Source organism: Hyperolius riggenbachi, chromosome 6, assembly GCF_040937935.1.
Source record: "Hyperolius riggenbachi isolate aHypRig1 chromosome 6, aHypRig1.pri, whole genome shotgun sequence".
Taxonomy (NCBI): domain Eukaryota; kingdom Metazoa; phylum Chordata; class Amphibia; order Anura; family Hyperoliidae; genus Hyperolius; species Hyperolius riggenbachi.
This window is the reverse complement of record NC_090651.1, coordinates 292,129,541-292,157,388: the sequence shown is the minus strand read 5'-3', so window position 1 is coordinate 292,157,388 and position 27,848 is coordinate 292,129,541. Positions and strand designations below refer to the sequence as shown.

General features: G+C 44.8%; 1 protein-coding gene across 1 annotated transcript in view; it reads right to left on the bottom strand.

Moving 5' to 3' along the window:
- LOC137521598 (C-Jun-amino-terminal kinase-interacting protein 4-like) overlaps positions 1 to 22,439 on the bottom strand; it is a 168,435-nt gene extending 145,996 nt beyond the window's left edge. Inside the window, exon 1 of the mRNA XM_068241061.1 lies at positions 21,374 to 22,439. Within this exon, the coding sequence (XP_068097162.1) occupies positions 21,374 to 21,682 (309 nt within the window). The 5' untranslated portion in view covers positions 21,683 to 22,439. The remainder of the gene's footprint in view (positions 1 to 21,373) is intronic.
- Positions 22,440 to 27,848: the final 5,409 nt, after the last annotated feature.

Here is a 27,848-nt window from a genome sequence, read left to right as displayed (position 1 = left end):
CTATGGTTACGCTACTTAGTTTGAGATAATATATGTTAAATCTTAATAAAACTATCAGGCCCGAGACTTAGACTACGTTTTAAATTTTGGCCCCTTAGGCCTTGTTTCCATCTATGCGCTTCTGTCCGCTTTTCAGCAACATGTATCTATCTGTAACATTGATGTGCTGAAAAAAAGCGGATAGAAGCGGACAGATGGAAACAAGGCCTAAGTGGAAACAAGGCCTTAGGGCTTGTTTACACTACAAGAGCTTTTCTAAGCACTTTGTGATTTTAAAAGCACTCGCTAATGTTATACTGTGTGAGTGTTCACACTGGAGAGAAGCAATTTTGTAAAAATCCCCCATAGCATTGCATTAGCAAGAGCTTTTCAAATCTCTAGCGTGCAACAAGCTCTAGTAGTGCGAATCAGCCCTTACGTGATTGAGGTCGACACCCCTGTACTACACCAAATGTGCCCCCAGTCTATTTCTAGAAAACTCCGGCTCCAAAAAAAAAAAAAAAGCTAACTGCCAGTATTCTTGAGCTTGTGGTCACGTAATTAAACTTTCACGTTTTTAGTTGCAGAAGTCTCATTCCACACAAAAAAATGTACCTTAAAGAGGAACTCCAGTGAAAATAATGTAGTAAAAAAAAAGTGCTTAATTTTTTACCATAATTATGTATAAATGATTTAGTCAGTGTTTGCTCATTGTAAAATCTTTCCTCTCCCAGATTCACATTCTGACATGTATTACATGGTGACATTTTTACTGTGGGCAGGTTATGTAGCTGCTCCTAGCTGTTTTGGCTGTTAGAGACAGCTGTAAACAGCTAATTCCTGTCTGTGAACAATGTTACATTGTGGCAGTTTGCCCAGAGTACCGCGGCACTCAGAGCTTCTTGTGGGAGGGGTTTCAGCACAAAATCAGTCATACAGCGCCCCCTGATGGTCTGTTTGTGAAAATCATTATATTTCTCATGTAAAAGGGGGTATCAGCTACTGATTGGGATAAAGTTCAATTCTAGGTTGAAGTTTCTCTTTAAGTACTTTGATCACTAAGGTATTTTTAGATCTCTGCCTGGGGATGGACTTTAAATGCATGCTCTAGTCTACAGTGCGGTGTAATATATTGATGCTATATAAATACAAGCAATGCATCAAACACAAGTTCATGCCACAAGGCAAGCCATGTACTGTACTTCTTGTAGTGTTTGCACTTTGAAATAGGTTTCTTGTCACATGTGTGGGGCGGATCATATCATACCTGCAAAACTTCAAGGCCTTTTTATTGTTGATACCACACTTCTTGTTCAGTCAAAAGCCTGGCATACACTCTTAGATGTGGTAAATTATCATTACTCATCCAATATTGATCATTTACCATCTTGCAGCACTTAAAGAGGAACTGTAGTAAAAATTACAATGAATACAATTGCTTACAATATTCATTTATAGATTAGTTAGTGTTTGCCCATTGTAACGTCTTTCTTGTTTCTCTGATTTACAGTACAATCTGAAATTTATTACAAGTGGCAACATGTCTAGCCCTGCCAGGTGATCTGAGCAGAATGCTAATTTCTGAGAGTTCTATTCAGTTGCTTTGCTTGCTTGGTAGTTGGAAAAAGCCGTTATTTCCTACAATGCAACAAGACACCCAGGCAGCACACTGTCAGGACCATGGTCCTGACATCACACTGTGGGATGTGTTTTACCACAATATCAGCCACTCAGACCCCCTGATGCTCTATTAAAGAAAATGAAAAGATATTTCTCATGGGAAAGGGGGTATTAGCTACTGATTTGGATGAAGTTCAATCCTGGGTTAAAAGGTCCTCTAACACTAGACCGGATCACAGCAGACTTCTGATCTAATACAGTTTACACCGCCACGGCCGCTCATTCATTGCTCACATACTGCTCCTGCCCAGTTAATGCCAGGGCTTTCTATACTTTCAAAAAAGCATATTTTGAATTTGCTGTCTGAGTTTGCTATTGTCACTGCATAGACCAACATCAGCATCAAATTCACACTGTCCAGTTTAATGACTTTTTTTTTACAGTCAAAGAGAATGTTGGTTCCCTGCTCCTGCTGTATTTGTGCTGGCCTGTATATGGCTTTCATTGGCTTAGAAGTCCGTTCCTGCAGCCCTATACAAGCCAGGTGCTGCTTAGTTTCAAAGCAATTGTCCGTTCACTATGACATACATATATACACATACACATACATGTAACCATTTAATCCCATACCATTCAATAAAAGGATGATTAAAAGCATTTTAAATCTGCGGGCAAAGAGGGAAGGCAGGTAAGCAGTAGATGTTGGGTCAGGTGTGCCTGTGACTGGGTCACGTGACTTACAGAACTGACTGTATAGAAATACAAGTCTTAGGGCCCTAATAAAGGGAAAGGGTTGCAGTCACTGACATATGTTTGATCATTTCTTTAATACAATGTAAAGCTGTAACTTCATAGCCCAGTTCTAACTTATAGTATTACATTGCATCAGCACAAAACAGATCTGTTATAATAGAGGTGAGAGGGTGGTGGTTCTCATTCTCTTTGGTGATGGAAACTCTCGTGGAAAACCACACACCCTCAGCTTTTTCCATCTGACTGAGTCAAGCAACAATCATTTATATGTAGTTGTCAGGCAAACCTGCTTCTATGGCGTGTAGACTGGGGGCTTTTCCTTCTCCTGTGTGTACCAGCAGCAGCCAGACAAAATGAACACACAATAGAGTTGCTGCACACATTTACAAAATAATTACAGTCATAACTATGTTCTAGGTGGCACTGAAAGTAAAAGCAGTTTGGGATGGTGGCATGTCATTCAGATGCCAGGTATGTGAGGCACATGATAGTACATAGATCAACTGCTGCCAAGCCGATAGAGTGCCAGATGTGTTTATTGAGTGGAGCAAGGAAGGGTTTCTTGTCAAGTACAGGCATTAAAGATGGGAAGGATCAAATAAGGCACAGGAAGGATAGTGGGGTAGGAATGGGCTAGGTGTAGCGACAAGCACTTGTCGACAAGCTTCAGGGGGTATCAGTTCTGGAATGGTGAGGACCTAGTAGTCGATATGTCCAGTGAGGAGTTCTCCACAGACGAACTCCAGAACCAGAAAGTACAAAACAGAAAACCAGGAGTGTCAATATAGTGTAGTATTTTAAGGATATTGGAATAAGGAGCAACAAGAATGCTCTTTACAAAAGGTGGGTTGCTATGGATAACCACAATGGAATACATTATCCACAGGGATTGGTCTGGATTTTTCTCTACGAGGTGGCCGGTTGCTTTCCAATCAAAACAAAAAAAACTGGATAAAAATCACAGGGATTGGCCCCTAAATAGGGGATAACAACTATAATCGCTGGGAGTAGGCCACGGTGTATAACTTGTAAGCCATCTGAAACGATAAGTAGTCTTACCTCGGTGAGGAATGGAATTTTAAAAATATATTGGACAAAAATGATGACATATTTCAAGGTTTGCCACACCACCATGTCTCATCTTCGGCTTTTCTCAAACTGCCATTTCCCATCTTCGGCTCTCCTCACCCTGCCACTCCCCAACTTCGGCTCTCCTCACACAGCCGCGCCCCAACTTCGGCTCTCATCACACTGTCATGCCCCATATTTGGCTCTCCTCACACTGCCATGCCCCATCTTCGGCTCTCCTCACACCGCTGTTCCCCATCTTCAGTTAGCTCTCTTCACACTGCCATCCCCTATCTTTGGCTCTCTTCACACCACTGTTCCTCATCTTCAGTTAGCTCTCTTCACACTGCCATCCCCTATCTTTGGCTCTCTTCACACCACTGTTCCCCATCTTCGACTCTCCACACACAGCTGCGCCCCATCTTCAGTCAGCTCTCCTCACACAGCTGCGCCCCATCTTTGGCTCTCCTCACACAGCTGCGGCCCATCTTTAGCTCTCCTCATACAGTCAGGATCCCATCTTTGGACACCCACCATACAGTCAGACATCCCCCACCTTTTGCATTCAGCAAAATATAGAGATCACAGAATGAGCTGTGATGGAATATCTCAGCTACTTGCTTTGGATGAGGATGTAAGGATAACGGATTTCCTGACTGATAGGGGACGCATATCTCAGATTCTCTGACCCAGTCTGTTCACAACTTTACTTTAGACTTCCCTGTTTTTCTATGCTTATATTTACCAGTAACTAGCAACTCGCTCACCTGCAGCCAAGCAATAAACTCTCTGTTTCACATCAATATGCATTGCTATAAATCACTAATTTCTGTTATTGATGCAACACCTGCAAACATGAGAAAATTAATATTTAGAATACTTCACATTGTTTAGCTGTGAGAGAGAAGCCAAGCAGAACATACTGCGTAAAAGCATCCTGAATAAATAGAATTTCCACTTTCAGAGCCATTAGAAGAGGAAGTAAAACCAAAGGGCAGCAAAGTGGCACCGTGACTGACATCAGCCTTATTTCCATAGGAAGTTCCCCAAGTTATTATTAGACATTTGTAGAAATGAAAGAATACATTTACCAAATCGGACATGTTTGGCGTGGGGTGGGGACTGGAGGAGTGAATCCTCCTCTCGCCTCTGGTATCTCTCTAGCAATCTGGCAGATGGATCTCTGCGTTCCCCATCAGATCAGGTGTTGTAGCAGAAAGATGAATCCTCATGGACAGAGGATACAACCTCCATTATAGAAGCAGAATTAAATCAGACATGCAGCAGCAAATAGATTAGGAGATTTTTGTCTGTTAGTGGTACCAAAAGTTCATTTCCGATTGTTTATACGAATAATAGACCGTAAATGGTTGTTCAGCAAATTGTACAGTTAGTGGCCACCTTTACAGTAGGTTGTAAAAATCTGAAAGACCTGACAAGTTTTGGATTAGCCCATCTTCTCATAGGAGATTGTTATTTCCTTTGTTTAGGACCCTTTCCACTAGAGCGAATCTGGATGTGTTTTCTGCATGCAGATTCGCATGGCCAATTAATATAGTCAATGGGCCTGTTTCCACTAGCCCAAAAATCTGCGCTGTGCGAACTTTTTCCTCTGATGAAGCCTCCAAATAAGGGGGGTGAAACATGTTAGGTTGGTGGGGGTCTGCTGTAAATAGTAGTTTTCTTTCTTTTCAAGGGTACAGGGCTGAGGCCCCAATCAAATAATTGTATACGGAAAGAGGGCCCAATTTTGACAATGAACCCTGCCCTTGATACAATATGATTATAGTCAATCTGCAGAATAGGATGTAGCTTGTTTTAATGATATGTGAATAAGTTATATTTTAACTGGATAGCCATCCTCCGGGTTAATTATGTGTTTCATTTAATGATCAGGAATTGTGACTTGAAGGTAATTATGCTGTTGCTTGTCTTTTAGAGCAGAGAGGAAGTTCTGAGTTCAGGTCCGCTTGAAGGTGCTAAACAGTGGCTGCTACATCGGCTGGCCCCTGCATATAGCACTGCAGCTAAGGCCTGTGGGCCACATGGAATTAATGACTGTACAGAGCTTTGGGGGCCACCAGAACTGGCTCGGTGGGACGCATTTGACCCCCGGGTCAGACTTTGGACATGCCTGGTATAAATGAATGTCAAATCGATTTATCATGTACACATAAATCCATTGCAACTGTGGTCTCTTTAATAAACATTTTCTAGCATACTATGCCAAAGTCAAAGACTTTCCATTTACCCAGTTGCATATTGCAAATAGGGCTGCCTTTTTACATCCCAGTACAGCCCACACTTCGGCAATGGCGTGTGCGCACGCATTTCACAGAATTAAGAGGTGCTTCACTTCGCCTATCAGGTCACATTGATTGCTGATCAGCAGATACCAGTCACGTCCTCTGGCACCTACACACATTACAAAGTCACAAGCAGTTTATGGCAAATGAGCTGCTGCACTGTGAGGAGATGCTGTGGAAATGCACCTGTGAATCGATGCAGACAGTATGATCAATATCCCCAGAGACATTTGTTACTCCACCACTAGCAAATAAGTGTCAGAAGCCAACTAGAAACGCAGCTACAAATCACTCAGCATGCTAGGCACAGAGTGACACTTAACAGCCAATACTCCATCCTGCCAATCCCCCCACCAATGATGTATTGCTAGCAGGGGAAGATCTTGTCTGACACCGGGATTACGGTGGCCACACACTATGCAACCAGATTGCTTATTTTTTGGTTAATTATTGGATAATATAACGTAAACACAGTATAGAAATACTGGTTTAAACATTTTTTTCCAATCCAAACCAAGAAGAGAATCAACAGAAAAGCATTCATAAACTTCAATACACTCATATAATAAAAAAAAATGAAAACCTCAAACCTTTTTTGGTCATATTATAGTGGTACAGCGACTGGATGACTGCCAGTTCTTACTGATATGCCTAGATTTGTGAGGCACAGAAAGAACTAATTACACAAACCAGATGCTGTAAAAATTACTATTCAGTACTTATACAGCGCTGACATCTTCCGCAGCGCAGTACAGAGTATAACGTCACTTAACTGTCCCTCAGAGGGGCTCACAATCTAATCCCTACCATAGTTGTATGTCTGTGTATGTATCATGTATGTATCTTAGTCTAGGGCCAATTTAGGGGGAAACCAAATTAACTTATCTGTATGTTTTTGGGATGTGGGAGGAAACCGGAGTGCCCGGAGGAAACGCAGATGCAGACACAGGGAGAACATACAAACTCCTTGCAGATAGTGCCCTGGCTGGGATACAAACCAGGGACCCAGCGCTGCAAGGCAAGAGCGCTAACCACTACATCACTGCCCTGCTGAAATGATAATTAACTAATAAATCACCCATAATTCTGGGTTATCTCAGTGAACTGCAGGCACACTGGTATATGTGCTTATGCTGTGACGTAGCAATAGGGGGTGCGGAGGTTGCAATCCCACAGGGGCCCTTGGGGGACAGAGGGGACCTCCCTCAACCACAGTGTTAGCCCTCTATTGGTCCTGCACTGGTAATCACTTCTGTACAGTAGATACGTTGAATAGTAGTAATCAATACCAAACTGTCCCCGTCCCCTTCTTGCACCTCTAATACTGTAGTTGTCCTTTGCAGGTTTTTGGTGCGTCACATCAATTGTTATGTACAGAGTGCTTGGCAGGCCCAATATTAACCTCTCTGGCGGTAAGCCCGAGCTGAGCTCGGGCTATGCCGCGCAGGGGGAGATCTCAGCCCCTGGTGGGGCGATTTTTATTCTGTAAATTGCTGTGCGCGCAGCCAGCACTTTGCTAGCCGCGCGCACAGCTTGATCGCCGCCGCTCTGCGGCGATCGGCCGCACGCAGCGGCGAAAGAGGGCCCCCCCCGCCCTGCGCTGCCCGGACCAATGAGTTCCGGGCAGCGCTATGGGCTGGATCGGAGGTGTCTGACGTCAGGACGTCGGCTGACGTCTATGACGTCATCCCGATCGTCGCCATGGCGACAGGAGAAGCCAAACAGGGGAACGCGTTGTATACGCGTTCCCCTGTTTGCTATAGATGCTGGAGACGATCGCACTAGAGGGACACATGCGCCCTCTAGTGGTGTTTCATGTAGCTACCACTCTGGTAGCTTTACATGAAACAAAAAAAAATTAAAAAAAAAAGTTTTTTTGCCAATTTGGCAAAAAAAATTAACCGCCAGGGAGGTTAATCTTGCACTGGGGCTCAATGCTCCTTAGCTACGCCACTGTGTTAATGGGTTTATTTAATTTCAAACAACATTAGCCACATATGCACCCCATTAGCGATTCAGGTAATTTGGGTGGCACCTCGTAATTTGGGCACCAACATAGTCTGCAATGGTAATTGCGGTCATAGCAGCGCCCAGTGAAAAATTTGGACACTGGACATTGGTAGACACGTGCAGGGAGTGATGGGTAGTGTTAGGTATAGGGTTGCAGGAAAGTTAGAGTTAGAAGTAGGTAATGGAGGGAGAGTGTGAGGAGCAGGTAGAGAGGGTTAGTGTGAAAGGTAGGTTAGGTAAAGCGGAGGTAGACTTTTAGCAGTATTGCCAATATTCCACTATCGACTTCACTTGGCACCCAAATTTCCTGACAATCTGTTCCAATGTACGCCCCTAGTAGTGTTGCAATACATATACCCTACCAACCACATGCACAGCACACATACATTCACCCTAAAGGATTATTAGGAACACCATACTAATACGGTGTTTGACCCCCTTTCGCCTTTAGAACGGCCTTAATTCTACGTGGCATTGATTCAACAAGGTGCTGAAAGCATTCTTTAGAAATGTTGGCCCATATTGATAGGATAGCATCTTGCAGTTGATGGAGATTTGTGGGATGCACATCCAGGACACAAAGCTCCCGTCCCATCACATCCCAAAGATGCTCTATTGGGTTGGGATCTGGTGACTGTGGGGGCCATTTTAGTACAGTGAACTCATGGTCATGTTCAAGAAACCAGTTTTAAATGATTCGAGCTGTGTGACATGGTGCATTATCCTGCTGGAAGTAGCCATCAGAGGATGGGTACATGGTGGTCATGAAGGGATGGACATGGTCAGAAACAATGCTCCGGTAGCACGTGGCATTTAAACTATGCCCAATTGACACTAAGGGGCCTAAAGTGTGCCAAGAAAACATCCCCCACACCATTACACCACCAGCCTGCACAATGGTAACATGGCATGATGGATCCATGTTTACATTCTGTTTACCCCAAATTCTGACTCTATCGAGACTCATCAGACCAGGCAACATTTTTCCAGTCTTCAACTGTCCAATTTTGGTGAACTTGTGCAAATTGTAGCCTCTTTTTCCTATTTGTAGTGGAGATGAGTGGTACCCGGTGGGGTCTTCTGCTGTTGTAGCCCATCCGCCTCAAGGATGTGCGTGTTGTGGCTTCACAAATGCTTTGTTGCATACCTTGGTTGTAACGAGTGGTTATTTCAATCAACGTTGCTCTTCTATCAGCTTGAATCAGTCGGCCCATTCTCCTCTGACCTTTAGCATCAACAAGGCATTTTCGCCCACAGGACTGCCGCATACTGGATGTTTTTCCCTTTTCACACCATTTTTTGTAAACCCTTGAAATGGTTGTGCATGAAAATCCCAGTAACTAAGCAGATTGTGAAATACTCAGACCGGCCCCTCTGGCACCAACAATCATGCCACACTCAAAATTGCTTAAGTCACCATTCTTTCCCATTCTGACATTCAGTTTGGAATTCAGGAGATCGTCTTGACCAGGACCACACCCCTAAATGCATTGAAGCAACTGCCATGTGATTGGTTGATTAGATAATTGCATTAATGACAACATAAATAACATACATGCTGGAGTAGCTACCCTTCATCACTCCAACCACAGCCGTATCCTCCAGTGTTCAGCCTTGTTTTGGTGATAACATTATAGAACCACAGTGAGGTGAGTTATGAGTACATGGCAGAGAATGAAGTGCTGGCAGCTGCTGTAAGACTCTCCCCAGCACTCTACTGTACTGTGTGTTACAGTGCATGTGGTGAGGAGTGACTCAAATATATACACAGATTTGATTTCTAGGCTGTCTTGTGGTGAAAAATTTTTTTTTAATAAGGCTAGGTTCACAAAAGGACATTGTGGAGCTGCGTTACAAAGTCTTATAACGGAGCTTACTGCACTGCAATAACAATTCTAAGCGATGTTCACAGTGCAACGTACTGCAGTGTGTTACCTCTAAATGGAGACGTTAACCTCCTTGGCGGTAATACCGCCGGAGGGCGCCGCTCAGGCCCCGCTGGGCCGATTTTTATCATTTAAAAAAAAAAAAAAAAAAAAAAAAACACGCTGCAAGCACTTTGCTTAATGCGTATTCGGTTCGACCGCCGCTGCTGATCCGCCGCTACCCGACGCGAAAGAGGGCCCCCGCAGACCCTGTGCGCAGCCTGGCCAATCAGTGCCAGGCAGCACTGAGGGGTGGATCGGGACTCCCGATGATGTCACGGCGTCGATGACGTCATCACGATCCATCGCCATGGCGACGGGGGAAGCCCTAAAGGAAATCCCGTTCAGAACGGGATTTCCGGACGGGCTTACGCGACGGCGGCGATTGCAGGGTTGAAAGGGACGCCGCAGTGAGGGGGGGAATCATGTAGCTAGCTACATGATTTAAAAAAAAAAATACAAAAAAAAAAAAATTAAAAAATTGTGCTGCGCTGCCACCCTGGCGATCTCAATAGAACGCCAGGGTGGTTAACAGATACAGGGAAGCATACTTTTCATTGCCTGTATGCTTTACTGTACCAATTTAATGTGACGGTAAAGCATTAATGTGGGTTACCACATTTTTGGTGCCTTACATTGTAATGTTGAGTTGCAACTTTAACATCGCATCACAACGCAACATCCTACTGTGAACCCAGCCTAAATGTTCAGTTTATATCAGGTATACTGCAAAAACATCTCAAGCTGTCCATCCTGACAGCTGTCACATAAATGCCCCAACAGTACAGCAGCCAATATTACAATAAAAGCAGCAAAGGCCAGCATGAGGTTTTTAGGCACTCCTGTATGGTCAGCTAACAACAAACAAGCAGCTCACCTGGAGTTTGGCCCAGTCGCACTGATGTACCAAGACACGGTGTGAAGTATGCATCCCTCTGTGCACCTTCCCACACAGACCATACAGTACATGGTCTCTGACAGCAAATGTATGCAAATTAAGGCTTACGAATGTAGTAAAATACTCAAGACAAATTTTAAATGAGATTCCTTTACCAGCTATCAGGACTGAATGCTGAGGGACTTTTGCATCTGGTCAGCTGTAAACTTCCTGTGCATAACTTTTCTTCCCCATGACCTTAATTTCAAAGCTATGATTCTTAATAATCTTGCAGTAGCCTGAGCTGTGGCCTTGATAAGGACGCTGATCGGCTTCATGTGACAAGCATGGGGGCTGATAATCATTTTTTCATCACTTCCTGTGTTAGTGCAATACTGCCAGAAGCTTATAATGAAAGCACACAGCAAGACTGCGTCAAGAAGACAAGCTTCCCAGTAAATAGAGGACTCCTGGCTGCACTCTCCTCATCATATGAGGTCAGTTACCATAGCACCAGGCAGGACAACCATACGTAGTACCACAAAGACCAGCACACTTGATTCAAATTGCAATCAAATCTTCTTGCATTTATTGCAAAAGATCTCCACACAGTGCAGTAAATAAATGACGTGAGCAGCCAGCACAAGCCACTGGCTCCCACAGTCCATCAAAATACCTACTTATTAGTAGAGTTGGGCCGAACGGTTCGCCTGCGAACGGTTCCATGCGAACTTCAGTGGTTCGCATTCCGCAGGCGAAGTTTTGCGGAAGTTCGGTTCGCCTCATAATGCACCATGAGGGTCAACTTTGACCCTCTACATCACAGTCAGCAGGCCCAGTGTAGCCAATTAGGCTACACTAGCCCCTGGAGCCACTCCCCCCCTAATAAAAGGCAGGCAGCGGCGGCCATTACGCTCACTCGTGTGCCTGCGTTAGTGAGAGTAGGGCGAGCTGCTGCAGACTGTCTCTCATAGGGAAAGATTCGTTAGGCTTAGCTTGTTCCTGGCTGCATACCTGTTCTGTGAACCCACCACTGCATACCTGTTCTGTGAACCCACCACTGCATACCTGTTCAGTGAACTCACCACTGCATACCTGTTCAGTGAACTCACCACTGCATACCTGTTCAGTGAACTCACCACTGCATACCTGTTCAGTGAACCCACCACTGCATACCTGTTCAGTGAACCCACCACTGCATACCTGTTCTGTGAACCCACCACTGCATACCTGTTCTGTGAACCCACCACTGCATACCTGTTCTGTGAACCCACCACTGCATACCTGTTCTGTGAACCCACCACTGCATACCTGTTCTGTGAACCCACCACTGCATACCTGTTCTGTGAACCCGCCACTGTATTCCTGTTCAGTGAACCCGCCACTGCATACCTGTTGTGTTCAGTGAACCCGCCACTGTATACCTGTTCAGTGAACCTGCCACTGTATACCTGTTCTGTTCAGTGAACCCGCCACTGTATACCTGTTCAGTGAACCTGCCACTGCATACCTGTTCTGTGAACCCAGCACTGCATACCTGTTGTGTTCTGTGAACCCACCACTGCATACCTGTTCAGTGAACCCACCACTGCATACCTGTTCTGTGAACCCACCACTGCATACCTGTTCTGTGAACCCACCACTGCATACCTGTTCTGTGAACCCACCACTGCATACCTGTTCTGTGAACCCACCACTGCATACCTGTTCTGTGAACCCACCACTGCATACCTGTTCTGTGAACCCACCACTGCATACATGTTCAGTGAACCCACCACTGCATACCTGTTCTGTGAACCCACCACTGCATACCTGTTCTGTTCAGTGAACCCGCCACTGTATTCCTGTTCAGTGAACCCGCCACTGCATACCTGTTGTGTTCAGTGAACCCGCCACTGTATACCTGTTCTGTTCAGTGAACCCGCCACTGTATACCTGTTCTGTTCAGTGAACCCGCCACTGTATACCTGTTCAGTGAACCTGCCACTGCATACCTGTTCTGTGAACCCGGCACTGCATACCTGTTGTGTTCTGTGAACCCACCACTGCATACCTGTTCAGTGAACCCACCACTGCATACCTGTTCTGTGAACCCACCACTGCATACCTGTTCTGTGAACCCACCACTGCATACCTGTTCTGTGAACCCACCACTGCATACCTGTTCTGTGAACCCACCACTGCATACCTGTTCTGTTCAGTGAACCCGCCACTGTATTCCTGTTCAGTGAACCCGCCACTGCATACCTGTTGTGTTCAGTGAACCTGCCACTGTATACCTGTTCTGTTCAGTGAACCCGCCACTGTATACCTGTTCTGTTCAGTGAACCTGCCACTGCATACCTGTTCTGTGAACCCGCCACTGCATACCTGTTGTGTTCAGTGAACCCGCCACTGTATACCTGTTCTGTCATTCAGCTACATCAGCCAGGCGACCATATGGGCTGTAAAGCCACCAAAACCTGCACTCTCGCCATGGTGCGCACCAGTCCAGCACGGCCGTCACTACACAAACAACTGTTTGCGCTGCGTTACACGGTGAGTTTGGTGTGTCAGTGTGAAGCAGTACCTTAATTACACTACCTGATTGATGTATACACATGCAAGATGTTTTAAAGCACTTTAGGCCTGTCATTTAGCATTCAATGTGATTTCTGCCCTTAAAACGCTGCTTTGCGTCAAATCCAGATTTTTCCCGGGGACTTTTGGCATGTATCCCACTCCTCCACCTGGGGGTCCAGGTGTTAGACCCCTTGAAACATCTTTTCCATCACCTTTGTGGCCAGCATAATTTTTTTTTTTTTCAAAGTTCGCATCCCCATTGAAGTCTATTGCGGTTCGCGAACTTTTCGGCGAACCGAACTTTCCGCGAAGGTTCGTGAACCGAAAATCGGAGGTTCGGCCCCACTCTACTTATTAGACAAGACACAGAACATTTATATTGCACTTTTCTCCTGGTGGACTCAAAGCACCAGAGCTGCAGCCACTAGGGCGTGCTCAGTAGGCAGTAGCAGTGTTAGGGAATCTTGCCCAAGGTCTACTGGACCAATGCTGGGTTTCTAAACAGGAAGAGCCGAGATTCGAACCCTTAACCAGTACACTCTCCAGCCCCATATTATTAGGTAGGAGACACAGAATCTTGGACTGAGACTGTAGTCGTGTACAGCTTGAATGACCAGTAATAAGAAGGTATTTTGATGGACCATGGGAGCCTTTGTCTATCTATTGTCAGTGGTTTGTGCTGATTGGTCACGTCATTTACTGCACTGTGTGGAGATTTTTTTTACAATAAATGCAAGAAGATCTGATTGCAATTTGAATCGAGTGTGCTGGTCTTTGTAGTACTACATAAGAAGAGAGGCTTCCAGCACGTATGAAATGTGCGGACCCCAGGCCTGGAGAGAAGAGGCTTAGGCCAATCTCATAGCCTGGGACACAGCATGAGCCCCATGGCCAACACCAATAAACACATTACGTTCACAGTGGGGTGTTGCATCATGCAATCAAGCAATGCTGTTCTTACTGGGTTATTGATTGCAGTGCGGTGCATTGGGACAGGAACCATCAGAATAACTCTCCGCAAGCAGACCTTGCATGTTTGCAGTGGCAGTGAAGCATACTGTACTGTATGGGCCGCATTGTACATGTAACATATAATGCAACTTTTCGACAGCATTGCATCACATAACAATGCATACTGCACAGTGTGAAAGAAGCCCAATACAGGATCAACTCTCTCACCAAGCTCACCACTTCCCAGTACTATTAGAGTGAATACACACACACACACACACACAATTTTGATTGGCCAATGATTGACCAATTTTACCACCTCCATGTGTCGCGAGTGGCAACAAATTTTGAATACTATGAACACATAGTGTAGGTAAGCGCTCACACTACATGGAATTGGCAAAATTGGATGTGTGTAATCACCCTAAAGCCTGGTAAACGCTTTCAATTATTAGTTAATCACTGACCAATTTTACCACTTCCATGTAGTATGAAGGTCAGCAGATATCGGCGTTGATTCACTAACATAATAGTGTGAAGTAGAGGAGGCACTCCTACTGTAGATAATGGGGATGTGCCACGGCTGTCCGTTGACCAAACGGATGTATAGCAGACGAAAGTTGAAGCCGGCACCATCAAAGTAACGTATATGCTCTTTTATTGAATCATAATCAGTATGATCTGTCACATCAAATGCGACGTTTCGGGGAGCACCCCTTTCTCAGGCAAGTGACAGTCTGTCACTTGCCTGAGAAAGGGGTGCTCCCCGAAACGTCGCATTTGATGTGACAGACCATACTGATTATGATTCAATAAAAGAGCATATACGTTACTTTGATGGTGCCGGCTTCAACTCTCGTCTGATTCACTAACATAATAGCGCGAGTAACCTCCTGTTACTTGCGCTATTTAATCAGTCCGCATGCTATGCATGCTACTGTCAGCGCAGCGCGCACAATTAATGTTTCTCACCAGAGCGCATGCTATGCTGCTGTAGTTCAGCACAGCGAGCGCTAGTTACTTTATGCCCGCTCCACTTGCCCCACCCTGAGCCCCAGCGGGTCCAGTCACTTTAACCTCCTTAACGGTATGCCCAACACTGTGTCGGGCCTACCGCTCACTCACCTCAGGAGTCCCCCAGGACTAATCCAACAGATTGCATGGCTGTACAAGGCTTAGCTAGCACTAGGCTAGCTAGTATACAGTGGTGTGAAAAACTAATTTGCCCCATTCCTAATTTCTGATTCTTTTGGATGTTTGTCACACTTAAATGTTTCTGCTCATCAAAAAAACGTTAACTATTAGTCAAAGATAACATAATTGAACACAAAATGCAGTTTTAAATAAAGGTTTTTATTATTTAGTGAGAAAAAAAAAAAAACTCCAAATCTACATGGCCCTGTGTGAAAAAGTGATTGCCCCCCTTGTTAAAAAATAACTTAACTGTGGTTTATCACACCTGAATTCAATTTCTGTAGTCACCCCCAGGCCTGATCACTGCCACGCCTATTTCAATTAAGAAATCACTTAAATAGGAGCTATCTGACACAGAGAAGTGGACCAAAAGCACATCAAAAGCTAGACATCATGCCAAGATCCAAAGAAATTCAGGAACAAATGAGAACAAAAGTACTGTAAGTGAGATCTATCAGTCTGGTAAAGGTTATAAAGCCATTTCTAAAGCTTTGGGACTCCAGCGAACCACAGTGAGAGCCATTATCCACAAATGGCAAAAACATGGAACAGTGATGAACCTTCCCAGGAGTGGCCGGCCGACCAAAATTACCCCAAGAGCGCAGAGAAAACTAATCCGAGAGGCTACAAAAGACCCCAGGACAACATCTAAAGAACTGCAGGCCTCACTTGCCTCAATTAAGGTAAGTGTTCACGACTCTACCATAAGAAAGAGACTGGGCAAAAACGGCCTGCATGGCAGATATCCAAGGCGCAAACCACTTTTAAGCAAAAAGAACATTAAGGCTCGTCTCAATTTTGCTAAAAAAACATCTCAATGATTGCCAAGACTTTTGGTAAAATACCTTGTGGACCGACGAGACAAAAGTTGAACTTTTTGGAAGGTGCGTGTCCTGTTACATCTGCCGTAGAAGTAACACAGCATTTCAGCAAACGAACATCATACCAACAGTAAAATATGGTGAGGGTAGTGTGATGGTCTGGGGTTGTTTTGTTGCTTCAGGACCTGGAAGGCTTGCTGTGATAGATGGAACCATGAATTCTACTGTCTACCAAAAAATCCTGAAGGAGAATGTCTAGCCATCTGTTTGTCAACTCAAGCTGAAGCAATCTTGGGTGCTGCAGCAGGACAATGACCCAGAACACACCAGCAAATCCACCTCTGAATGGCTGAAGAAAAACAAAATGAAGACTTTGGAGTGGCCTAGTCAAAGTCCTGACCTGAATCCTATTGAGATGTTGTGGCATGACCTTAAAAAGGCGGTTCATGCTAGAAAACTCTCAAATAAAGCTGAATTACAACAATTCTGCAAAGATGAGTGGGCCAAAATTCCCCCAGAGCGCTGTAAAAGACTTGTTGCAAGTTATCGCAAACGCTTGATTGCAGTTATTGCTGCTAAGGGTGGCCAAACCAGTTATTAGGTTCAGGGGGCAATTTCTTTTTCACACAGGGCCATGTAGGTTTTTGAGTTTTTTTTCTCACTAAATAATAAAAACCATCATTTAAAACTGCATTTTGTGTTCGATTAGGTTATCTTTGACTAATAGTTAACGTTTTTTGATGAGCAGAAACATTTAAGTGTGACAAACATGCAAAAGAATAAGAAATCAGGAAGGGGGCAAATAGTTTTTCACACCACTGTAGGTAGCCAGCACCCCCGACTGCCTTTGATCCCCCCGATCCTGCCGCTTATACATTACCCAGCTTGACTCCAGTGATCGGCGCAGCCTCCCCGCACAGCTCCTCCCCATAGAGAAGCCTGGAACTGTGCGGGGAGGCTGCGCCAATCGCTGGAGACAGGCTGGGTAATGTATAAGCGGCTGGATCGGGGGGGATCAAAGGCAGTCGGGGGTGCCGGCTACCTATACTAGCTAGCCTAGTGCTAGCTAAGCCTTTTACAGCCTGACAATCTGTTAGATTAATTCTGGGGACTCTAAAGCTGCAAAACCACCCCAGCAGCGTAACGCTCAGGAGGTTAAAGGACATAATCCCCGCACTTCGATTGGCCCAATAGGCTGCCTGTTAAGTGACAGCCAGCCTATTGGGCCAAAGTGCAGGAATCACATGCTTTTCAGTGACTGGACCCGCAGGAGCTCAGGGCAGGACAAGTGGAGAAGGCATAAATTAACTAGCGCTCGCTGTGCTGCACTACAGCAGCATAGCATGCGCTCTGGTGAGTGATAATTATGCGCGCTACGCTGACAGTAGCACGCGGACTGATTACATAGCACAAGTAACAGGAGCTTACTCGCGCTATTATGTTAGTGAATCAACCCCCTTGAATGCTATGAGCAGATTGTGTAGGTAAACCCTGAGGGCCTTTTCACGCTATGGGGCTGCAGTAAAGTTGCATTAAGCAATTTTACCACAAGAGGTCGCTAAGTAAATGAAAGTCTATGTAGACTTTCATACTTGGTGCAATGCAAGTACTCAAGTCGCCACAATCCCAATGCAAAGTCAACAGTGCATTACCGCATGATCCATTCCTACCACACGAGCACAGTGTGGCACACATGCGTGGACCGGCGGGAATCCCCTTGACGTGCTTCCTGTCCAGCATGGAGTAGTTCACTGAGCGGGAGGAAGGGGGTCAATAAATATTATCCTATGGGCGCACTCTGCAGCAGTGTAATAAAAAAAGGGGCTTTGGTGGGGTGAGATCCTCCTGCGGCAACCTTCTTAGGTAGGTTTGATACTTGCCTAAGAAAACAGAAGCCTCTCCAGATACTCCTGAGGCTTCCCATGTCCTCATGGACCTCTGGCCAGGACCCTCTTTTAGTTTGCGACTACGCTTCCCTTATTATAAGAGCCGAGCCATACTACGCCTGCGCAAGTATGGCCACATCTGAACTATCCAGAGGCCTCCCTCTATCTAGGAATCTAACTTTTTGTGCATTGCATTCCCTGAAGAAAAAAAAAAAAAAAAAAAAAAAAAGGATTGCAGAGGGGAAAAGTCACATTGCGCATTATGCATGCGGTGTGACACTTACAGTAAAGACAGCATGCTTCATTAAAACTGAATGTGCGCGTTATGCGGTAATGCACTGCATGCATTGTGTTATGCCACCAGATTCCATCGCACCATTACAATATAATTGCATAACGTAAGCAATACGATTATATTGTCCGACATGGTGCACCTCAATGCCCCTCTGAACGGAATCTTAGTTTCACTTGCATGTTTTGTACAGGCAGTCCATTACTTGAAATGTACTGACGGCCCGGAAAAAAAGTTACATGTAGATACTCACCTAGGTAGAGGGATGCTTCTGGATAGTCTACAGACTTCCCATGTGATCTTCACTCCCACCGTTGCCACCTACGGACCACATCAGACAAGTGTTTGTCGGATAGATCATGGCCATGCTCCTCTGCATGCATGAATATGGCCATACCGCGCCTGTACGAATGCACCCGTATTCGTACAGCCGCGCTCGTGTATGAAAAAGTGTGCCTGCAAACTTCCAGAAGGTCGCAGGCAGCAGCAGTCGTCTGGAGGAAGACGTGGGAAGCATCTGGAGGATATTCTCAGAGCAGCTCTCTGTGCTATTGTGCCTATGCACATACGGACACGTTCTACACCAAGAGAAGGAGAGACGCTATAATATATTTGACAAGCTCTTGTGGGATATGTTTAGAGGGTCCACACATGGCAACGGTGGGAGCAAGGAGTACACCGGAACCTAGATAAGCTTATAACTTTTTTACTCAGGCCACCGTGGGTGCACTTTAAATTGACACACAACAGTTTATATACTTCTGTAACATGTAATAACATATTCTGCACACACACAAAGAACTGTTCATCAGGGTCCGTCTTCCCAACTCGGACTGGAATTTTTTTTTTTATAAAACGCCGTTTTTGTGTCAGTTGGTCAATCAGCTAGGAAGCAAATTAATTCCAAAATGTTATGGATAACACAAGAATGAGAATTGGGGGATTATTCTCTTGGGGACACAAGTCACTAAGGATGAACTGAAAATGTGTTTTTTTTGCTCCATGGGAACTGAATTTCTGTAGATCAGGTATGTTCAGCTCCAGTCCACGAAGGCCTTATCCATGGCAGTCTTTAGGATGGAGAGGGGTGTTCGACTTGATAAACCACCCCTTTTCTTAATTCAGTCCCATCAATTAATTTAGAGCTGTGCCAAAAAAAAAAAAAAAAAAAAAAAAAAAAAAGTGTGAGGCCCTCGGCCCTTGAAGACTGGAGTTGGACATCCCTGCTGTAGGTGGAACTGGAACTTTGCACAGAGCTTATTAGATTTTGAAACCATTAATTACCTCACAGCTGATTAATCCGTCATGCTAACAGGAATGAATCAATCATTAACCATCTGAAATCCCTTAGTCCTGTGCAAAGTTCTTGCTTGGGCAAGGGAAGTTCACACTCAATGGAAAGCAAGGGGAACTGCCTTGCCAAATTTCACCTTTCAACTTTAGCTGTGACTGGTACATTTACCCTTCCTGTGGGCAGATTTCGCCTTAGTTCCTGCTATGTCACAAACACGAAATCAGGGAAATGATCTCCAATGGGGATACAGATGATAAGGGCTGGTTCACATGGGCATTTTTGCTGCGTTTAAGACATGACGATTTTGGGGGTCTACCATTCAAGTGAATGGGAGCGCTTAGAGCTGGCTTTTGCGGGCTTCCATGAAAGCCTGGCGGTAGATCCCGGCTCTGTTGCTTTCAGAGGCGGTAAACGCCACAAAATTTCACTGGCATTTCGGGGGGGGGGGGGGCAGCCCCTTTAGCGGCGCATCGCGGCGGATCGACGGGTAGTGGCGGCGATCGTACAGAACATGTAGCTAGCAAAGTGCTAACTACATGTTCTGAAAAAAAAAAAAAAAAAAAAAAAAGTAAAAAGACCCTCCAGGGGCTGAGCAATCCTCCTTGGCGTACCAAGGTGGTTAAACGCTGGCATTTGAATGTGGCGCCGAGCTAAAGTTCAGCAGAAGCTCTTGTGAACCAGCCCTAATACAAACCTGGCAGGGGTGCAACTCTACACTGGCCCACACAGATCTAAAAAATAAAATAAAAATGTTGGGGCACGCTTCCTTTTGAAACATGGCCAATGGAAAAACAAAATGCTTAAAGGAATACTATCGAAGTTGACCAAATTCTAACAGCAGTATGAATCAATATACCAATAAAAGTTAGAGTGAACACAGCATATGATTTTGCTGCGCTTTGTGTCTTTTTTTTTTATCTAACATGGAAGTCTGCCTTCGGAAGCAGGGCAGCCCGGCAGACCAATCAGAGTGGCTGAAAAGACTAGGAACGAGAGCGGTTGTCTCTCCTCTCGCTCCTAACTTGTAGATGCAGGTCGCGCGCTGCACCACTCAATCTGCTGTGGGGGAACATCACAATGGGTCATTCCACATTGTATACAGCTAGAAGAATCACCTCTAGCATAATGAACTGCTCCAAAATCCGACGCCGTCAGTTTGCACAGGGGACGCCGTCAGAAAGGTAGATAAAAAAAAAAAAAAAGACAGCGCAGCAAAATCATATGCTGTGTTCACTCTAACTTTTATTGGTATATTGATTCATACTGCTGTTAGAATTTGGTCAACTTCGATAGTATTCCTTTAAGTGTTTTATGACAAACAAAAAAAAAACAACTTGTGTGATGTATTATGATAAAGTAACAAGGAACGCAAAACAAACACACTACCCACATTTGTTATCAAAATAAAAAACAACCTTGTCTGTTGTAAACTTGGCTACTGGCCTACCCCCACCCTGTGTGCCCTCCTAAAAATAGGACGAATGGCAACTGCATTAGAATCAGCAACACTGACATCTATCAATAAAATGTTACCTACAAGGCTAGAATTCCAGTCAGCTGCCTTAGCAGAAGCAGTATCAACAGATCGCAGAAACCGGATATTCACTAGGGTTTTCGCCTTGTCCTACTACTTCTACCAAGAGACGCAGAACTATAAGGGCCCATTTCCACGGTCAGTTGATCTGTGTGCTATGCAAGCAGTTACCAGGCAGCAGGCGAGCAGTTGTGAGTATTTGAGAGGCTGTGAAAAAGGGCCCTAAACATTAACCTGCAACACAAATATCAGCTTTGGCCCTTTTTGTAGGTGAACTCTGAGGTCCAAAATGCATTCTTACCTCTTCGGCTCTTTTGCGCCCATCCCGTTCTCTTTCATACTGGATCAGCAGCCTTTGATTATCTTCCTGCACCATCTCCAGTTGGTCCTCTCTCTCTCTGGCCCTGGCACAAGTGGATTCCAGACTTTCCAGCACTGACACCATTAAGGGCATCAGCCCTGTGACTGTGTCTTGTCCATACGATGCCACCAGTTTCTCCATCTCGGAATAGATGCTTCCAGCCAGGGCCGTGACCATCTCATCATACACTTCCAATGAGTGTCTGCCCTCTACCTCATCCCCAAAAATCTCTTCCAGTTTGACATCCATGATGACACCTCTGTAATGCTAACAAAGGTTCTCTGGGCATTTAAATTCAATTGCAGGCAGTCAACAGCATGTCACGCTGCCAAGGTAGACATAGGAAACCGTAACAACAATAATAGCAGTTCAAAAATTCCTCAGTGTGCATAATTATCTATTTCTTCCCTGGAATCAATAAATCCTGTTTGCAAAAACTACTTCTTACAAAATACTAAAATGCAGCCATGAATCAAGGTATATACAATATAAAAGTAAAAATATATCCCAGAGATCCAAGGAGCTCATACAAGTGTCAGCTGATTATTCCTGTCAAGTGTAAATGATCTGACTTGCTTTATGCTTCCTCCTAAGTTTTGTCAAGTCAGCAGGACTTCCAAGAGATGTTTCATTCTATGGACATGCCAGTCTTCAGTCCTATGCCAAGTTCCTGAGGACTTAGTACAGCACCAGGGGGCAGGAGCCATGTCTCCTTGCTTGTTCGTCCATAACCTGCAGCTCGCCTGGTGATCCTGGTCGCCCTGCTGCTGCAGCCACACAGCTGTCACTTGCACTGCTGCTGCCACTGGTGTAAGACAGTTACAGGAGTCAGTCTGTGACTGGGGAGGGAAGGAAGGAGGGGGGCGGAGCTTGCTGCATGACTAGCGGTAGCGCTAAGCAATCAGCATGTTGCGCCATGAAGGTATTGGCCAATGACGCGCCACTCCAGGTTTTCTCCACAGAACAGAAGCTGTTTCCTGGTCTCTGCAGGCTCAGTGAGGAGGTGCGGGGGAAGAGACAGGCACAGATAGACTACCTTACGGGAGAGTCATGTGACGGCAGGACCACGTGACAGGGCTTAGTCACTGGACACCTGGGAAGGAGGGCTGACGCCTCCTGTATTTCTTGGGGGAACTGCTGTAGAGTCAGAATACATGAACTAGAGATATCATTAGCTGGCTGTTTAGCACTGGTGACGCTACAGGTTTCAAAGCAGATAAATTGTGTATATTGCACTGCGCTCGGGTAATCCTATACAACTCAGTCACGGGTATGTGTGTTAATTCGATGCAAACCTAGAATTCCTTCAGGTTCTACTATTTGGTCTTCAACAAAATGGCCACTGATACCTGTGCTTTCTGTCAAAGTCATGTGCTGCAGGTTCACTCACATTGGTGGGCAAGGTGTATGGTGTGTAGGTGTTTTCACGTGGGCTTGTGGTGTTATGCTAAAAATACATTTAATTTCAATGATTAAAGCAAGCAGGTGGTTCTATAGTCCATCACTGTTGCCAACGGCGTAATTATCACCATCCTGTGGGTCTGGGAGTGCATAGGGGCCCGCCTGGTGCCCATGTAAGGTGCATCAGAGCTGGGGCGGGTGGACCTGTGAACCAAAAAAAAATATCTTTTTGGCTTTGTTTACATCTAAAATTGCTGACGGACGCATTTTGCGTTTTTGAGAGTGATTTCCCCCTCCCCGCGCTTACCTACGCGCTGCGATTTTATGTAAAGCGCTTTTGCAGAGCGATTTCTTTTTTCAATTCCTGTTGCAAGTCAGGAAGTGAACTCTTTGACCCGGAAAATAATACATACAATGTATTTATTTTTAAAAGCGTGAACGCAATCGCCGCAAAAGCGATTTTGTGAGTGTTTTGCGTTTTTCCTATATCTTCCATTGTAGCAAAATCACCCAAAAAATGGTGCAGGCAGCGCTTTGGTCAGCGGAAAGCTTACTAAACACGCAGATATGAACAGTCCCATAAGGAATCATAGCACAAGCGCTTTTAAGGCGATTTTGAAAATCGCCGGCGCTTAAAATATAGCGAAAACGCCCTAGGTGTGAATGAGTACTTATACATTGTGCAAAGGCAGAGCAGCTTACGCACTGCCTGTTCAGACTATATGCGTTCCTAGCCGTTTTCAGGGAACGCGTACTGGTACCAAAAACGCATAGAAACGGCTCGTAATGCTTTTTAATGGGGTAGTTCACATGTATGCGTATGAGACGCATACGTTTCTCATCCGCATTGCTGCATGCAGTTCTGTGCGATACGCATAGAAACGGACGCAATGAAAGTCTATGGACGCGTATCAAAAACGCGTACTATTGCGTTTTTAGAGTCCGTTTTCCTCTGCGGTTCCCATAATTCTTTTTTTTCCCCTGGGTCACGTGTTTGTGCAAAACGCAATAGAAAACGCATTCAAACGCAAGAAAAACGCATGCGTTTTTCAACTTGCGTTTCTTTGAATTTATACGCGTTCTACAAACGCAGCAAGTATGAACAGGCCCTTAGTGCTTCTGCCTTACCTCTGGGCAGGCTGCATTTTTTCTTGATGATTGCTGTTGATTCTCCCGTCGTGTGACTGGATGATTCGCAGCAATGCAGATGAAGGATGTGACAGAACACCTGCACTAAGACACCACTTACCGCATGTATAGGAAAGGATAATGCCACCAAGCCACTCTGAGGGCTATGGCCCACTAGAGCAATTACAGCAGCAATTTGCAATCACGGACGATCGCCAACGATTCAAAGATCTCTATGCCAATGAAAGTGGATGGAGATGATCACAATCACTCAGCATGCAGCATTTTTTCGATCCAATGATAAGTATAGGATCGCTGCAAAATTACTATGCATTTGCTGTACAAAAAGTGGTTTTGCAGCAATTTTACTAACCGAACCAACCAAAAAAATAAATTTGCAATCGCTAGCACTAAAATAAAATTGCTACAAAAACGCCAGGAGTCACTGCTGAATTGCTTTACAAATTGCTAGCAAAACAGCTGAGTGATTGCAATTAAAGGGACTCCGAGCAGTGCAGAAACTATGGAAAGATGCATATCATTTTAAAGCTCTCTTTTTCCTCTTTCCAATGATATATAAACCGCTGCCCTATGCCCTTTAGTTTTTTGCTATTTTCGCGATTAAAATTGCCGCGGCCGCGATTTCAATCGCAAAAATAGAGAAAACTAAATGGCGTAGGGCGACGATTTAGGTGCCACCAGAAAGAGGAGAAAGAGAGCTTTAAAATGATATACATCTTTTCATAGTTACATTGTATTACACAGGACGACACTTTCCCCAGTGTCAGCAGCTCCATTCAGCAGAAAAAGTCGCCCTGTGTAATACAATGTAACTATGGAAAGATGGATATCATCAGCTCTCTTTAACCACTTGAGGACTGCAGTCTTATAACCCCTTAAGGACCAGAGCTTTTTTTCTATTCAGACACTGCAGCTTTAACGGTTTATTGCTCGGTCATACAACCTACTATCTAAATGAATTTTACCTCCTTTTCTTGTCACTAATACAGTTTTCTTTTGGTGCTGTTTGATTGCTTCTGCAATTTTTTTAGTTTTTATTATATTCATCAAAAAAGATATGAATTTTGTCAAGAAAAAGTTTTTGTTTAACTTTCTGTGCTGACATTTTTCAAATAAAGTAAAACTTCTATATACATATTTGTCCAAATTTATTGTGCTACATGTCTTTGATAAAAAAAAAAAAAAAAAAAAACATTCAGTGTATATTTATTGGTTTGGGTAAAAGTTATAGTGTTTACAAACTATGGTGCCAAAAGTGAATTTTCCCATTTTGGAGCATCTCTGACTTTTCTGAGCACCTGTCATGTTTCATGAGGTGCTAAAATTCCAGGATAGCATAAATACCCGCCAAATGACTCCATTTTGGAAAGACAACATCCCAAAGTATTCACTAAGATGCATGGTGAGTTCATAGATTTTATTTTTTGGCACAAGTTAGCGGAAAATGACACTTTGTGACAAAAAAAAAGTTTCCATTTCTGCTAACTTGTGACAAAAAAAATGAAATCTGCCACGGACTCACCATGCCCCTCTCTGAATACTTTGGGGTGTCTACTTTCCAAAATGGGGTCATTTGTGGGGTGTGTTTACTGTCCTGGCATTTTGGGGGGTTCTAAATTGTAAGCACCCCTGTAAAGCCTAAAGGTGCTCATAGGACGTTGGGCCCCTTAGCGCAGTTAGGCTGCAAAAAAGTGCCACACATGTGGTATCGCCGTACTCTAGAGAAATAGTATAATGTGTTTTGGGGTGTATTTGTACACATACCCATGCTGGGTGGGAGAAATATCTCCGTAAATTAGATTTTTTTTTTTTCACACACAATTGTCCATTTACAGAGATATTTCTCCCACCCAGCATGGGTATGTGTAAAAATACACCCCGAAACACATTATACTACTTCTCCTGAGTACGGCAATACCATGTGTGGCACTTTTTTGCAGCCTATGTGCGCTAAGGGGCCCAACATCCTATGAGTACCTTTAGGATTTCACAGGTCATTTTCAGGCATTTGGTTTCTAGACTACTCACGCTTTAGGGACCCGAAAATGCCAGGGCAGTATAGGAACCCCACGAGTGACCCCATTTTAGAAAGAAGACACCCCAAGGTATTCCGTTAGGAGTATGGTGAGTTCATAGGAGATTTTATTTTTTGTCACAAGTTAGCGGAAATTGATTTTTATTGTTTTTTTTCACAAAGTGTCATTTTCCACTAACTTGTGACAAAAAATAAAATCTTCTATGAACTCACCATACACCTAATGGAATACCTTGGGGTGTCTTCTTTCTAAAATGGGGTCACTTGTGGGGTTCCTATACTGCCCTGGCATTTTAGGGGCCCTAAACCGTGAGGAGTAGTCTAGAAACCAAATGCCCTGTGAAATCCTAAAGGTACTCATAGGATGTTGGGCCCCTTAGCGCACCTAGGCTGCAAAAAAGTGTCACACATGTGGTATTGCCGTACTCAGGAGAAGTAGTATAATGTGTTTCGGGGTGTATTTTTACACATACCCATGCTGGGTGGGAGAAATATCTCTGTAAATGGACAAGTTAGTGGAAAATGACACTTTGTGAAAAAAACAATACAAATCAATTTCCGCTAACTTGTGCCAAAAAATAAAATCTTCTATGAACTCACCATACTCCTGACAGAATACCTTGGGGTGTCTTCTTTCTAAAATGGGGTCACTTGTGGGGTTCCTACACTGCCCTGGCATTTTAGGGACCCTAAATCGTGAGGAGTAGTCTAGAAACCAAATGCCTCAAAATGACCTGTGAATAGGATGTTGGGCCCCTTAGCGCACCAAGGCTGCAAAAAAGTGTCACATGTGGTATCGCCGTACTCAGGAGAAATAGTATAATGTGTTTTGGGGTGTATTTTTACACATACCAATGCTGGGTGGGAGAAATATCTCTGTAAATTGACAATTGTGTGTTAAAAAAAAAAAATTGTCATTTACAGAGATATTTCTCCCACCCAGCACCAAAGTGGTTTCCACTGAAAAGGCTGGGCATTCTTGGATTAGCGGTTGCGTATTGTGTGGCATAATGGTTGGTCTCAGCGACAATTAAGTCGTAGAGACCAGCAGTGATCAGAAAAAAAAAATCTGTCACTGTGGTGGGGCGGGTAAGGGTTTGACCGGGTGATCAGAAGCCCGCAGGGGGCAGATTAGAGCCTGATCTGATGGATAGGAGTGCTAGGGGGTGACAGGAGGTGATTGATGGGTGTCTCAGGGGGTGATTAGAGGGAAGAATAAATGCAATCAATGCATTGGGGAGGTGATCGGAAGGGGGTCTGAGGGGGATCTGAGGGTTTGGCCGAGTGATCAGGAGGCCACACGGGGCAAATTAGGGCCTGATCTGATGGGTAGGTGTGCTAGGGGGTGATTGATGGGTGCCTCAAGGTGTGATTAGAGGGGGAAATAGATGCAAGTAATGCACTGGGGAGGTGATCGGGGGTGGGGGGTCTGAGGGCGATCTGAGGGTGTGGGCGGGTGATTGGGTGCCCGCAAAGGGGCAGATGAGGGTCTGATATGATGGGTAGCAGTGACAGGGGGTGATTGATGGGTGATTAGAGGGGAAAACAGATGTAAATAATGCACTGGAGAGGTGTTCAGGCGGGTCTGAGGGTGTGGGCAGGTGTTTGGGTGCCCGCAGGGGGCAGTTTAGGGTCTGAGCTGATGGGTAGCAGTGACAGGGTGATTAATAGGTGATTAGAGGGGAGAATAGATGCAAGAAATGCACTGGTGAGGTGATCAGGGCTGGGGTCTGAGGGTGTGGGCGGGTGATTGGGTGCCTGCAAGGGGCAGATGAGGGTCTGATCTGATGGGTAGCAGTGACAGGTGGTGACGGGGTTATTGATAGGTGA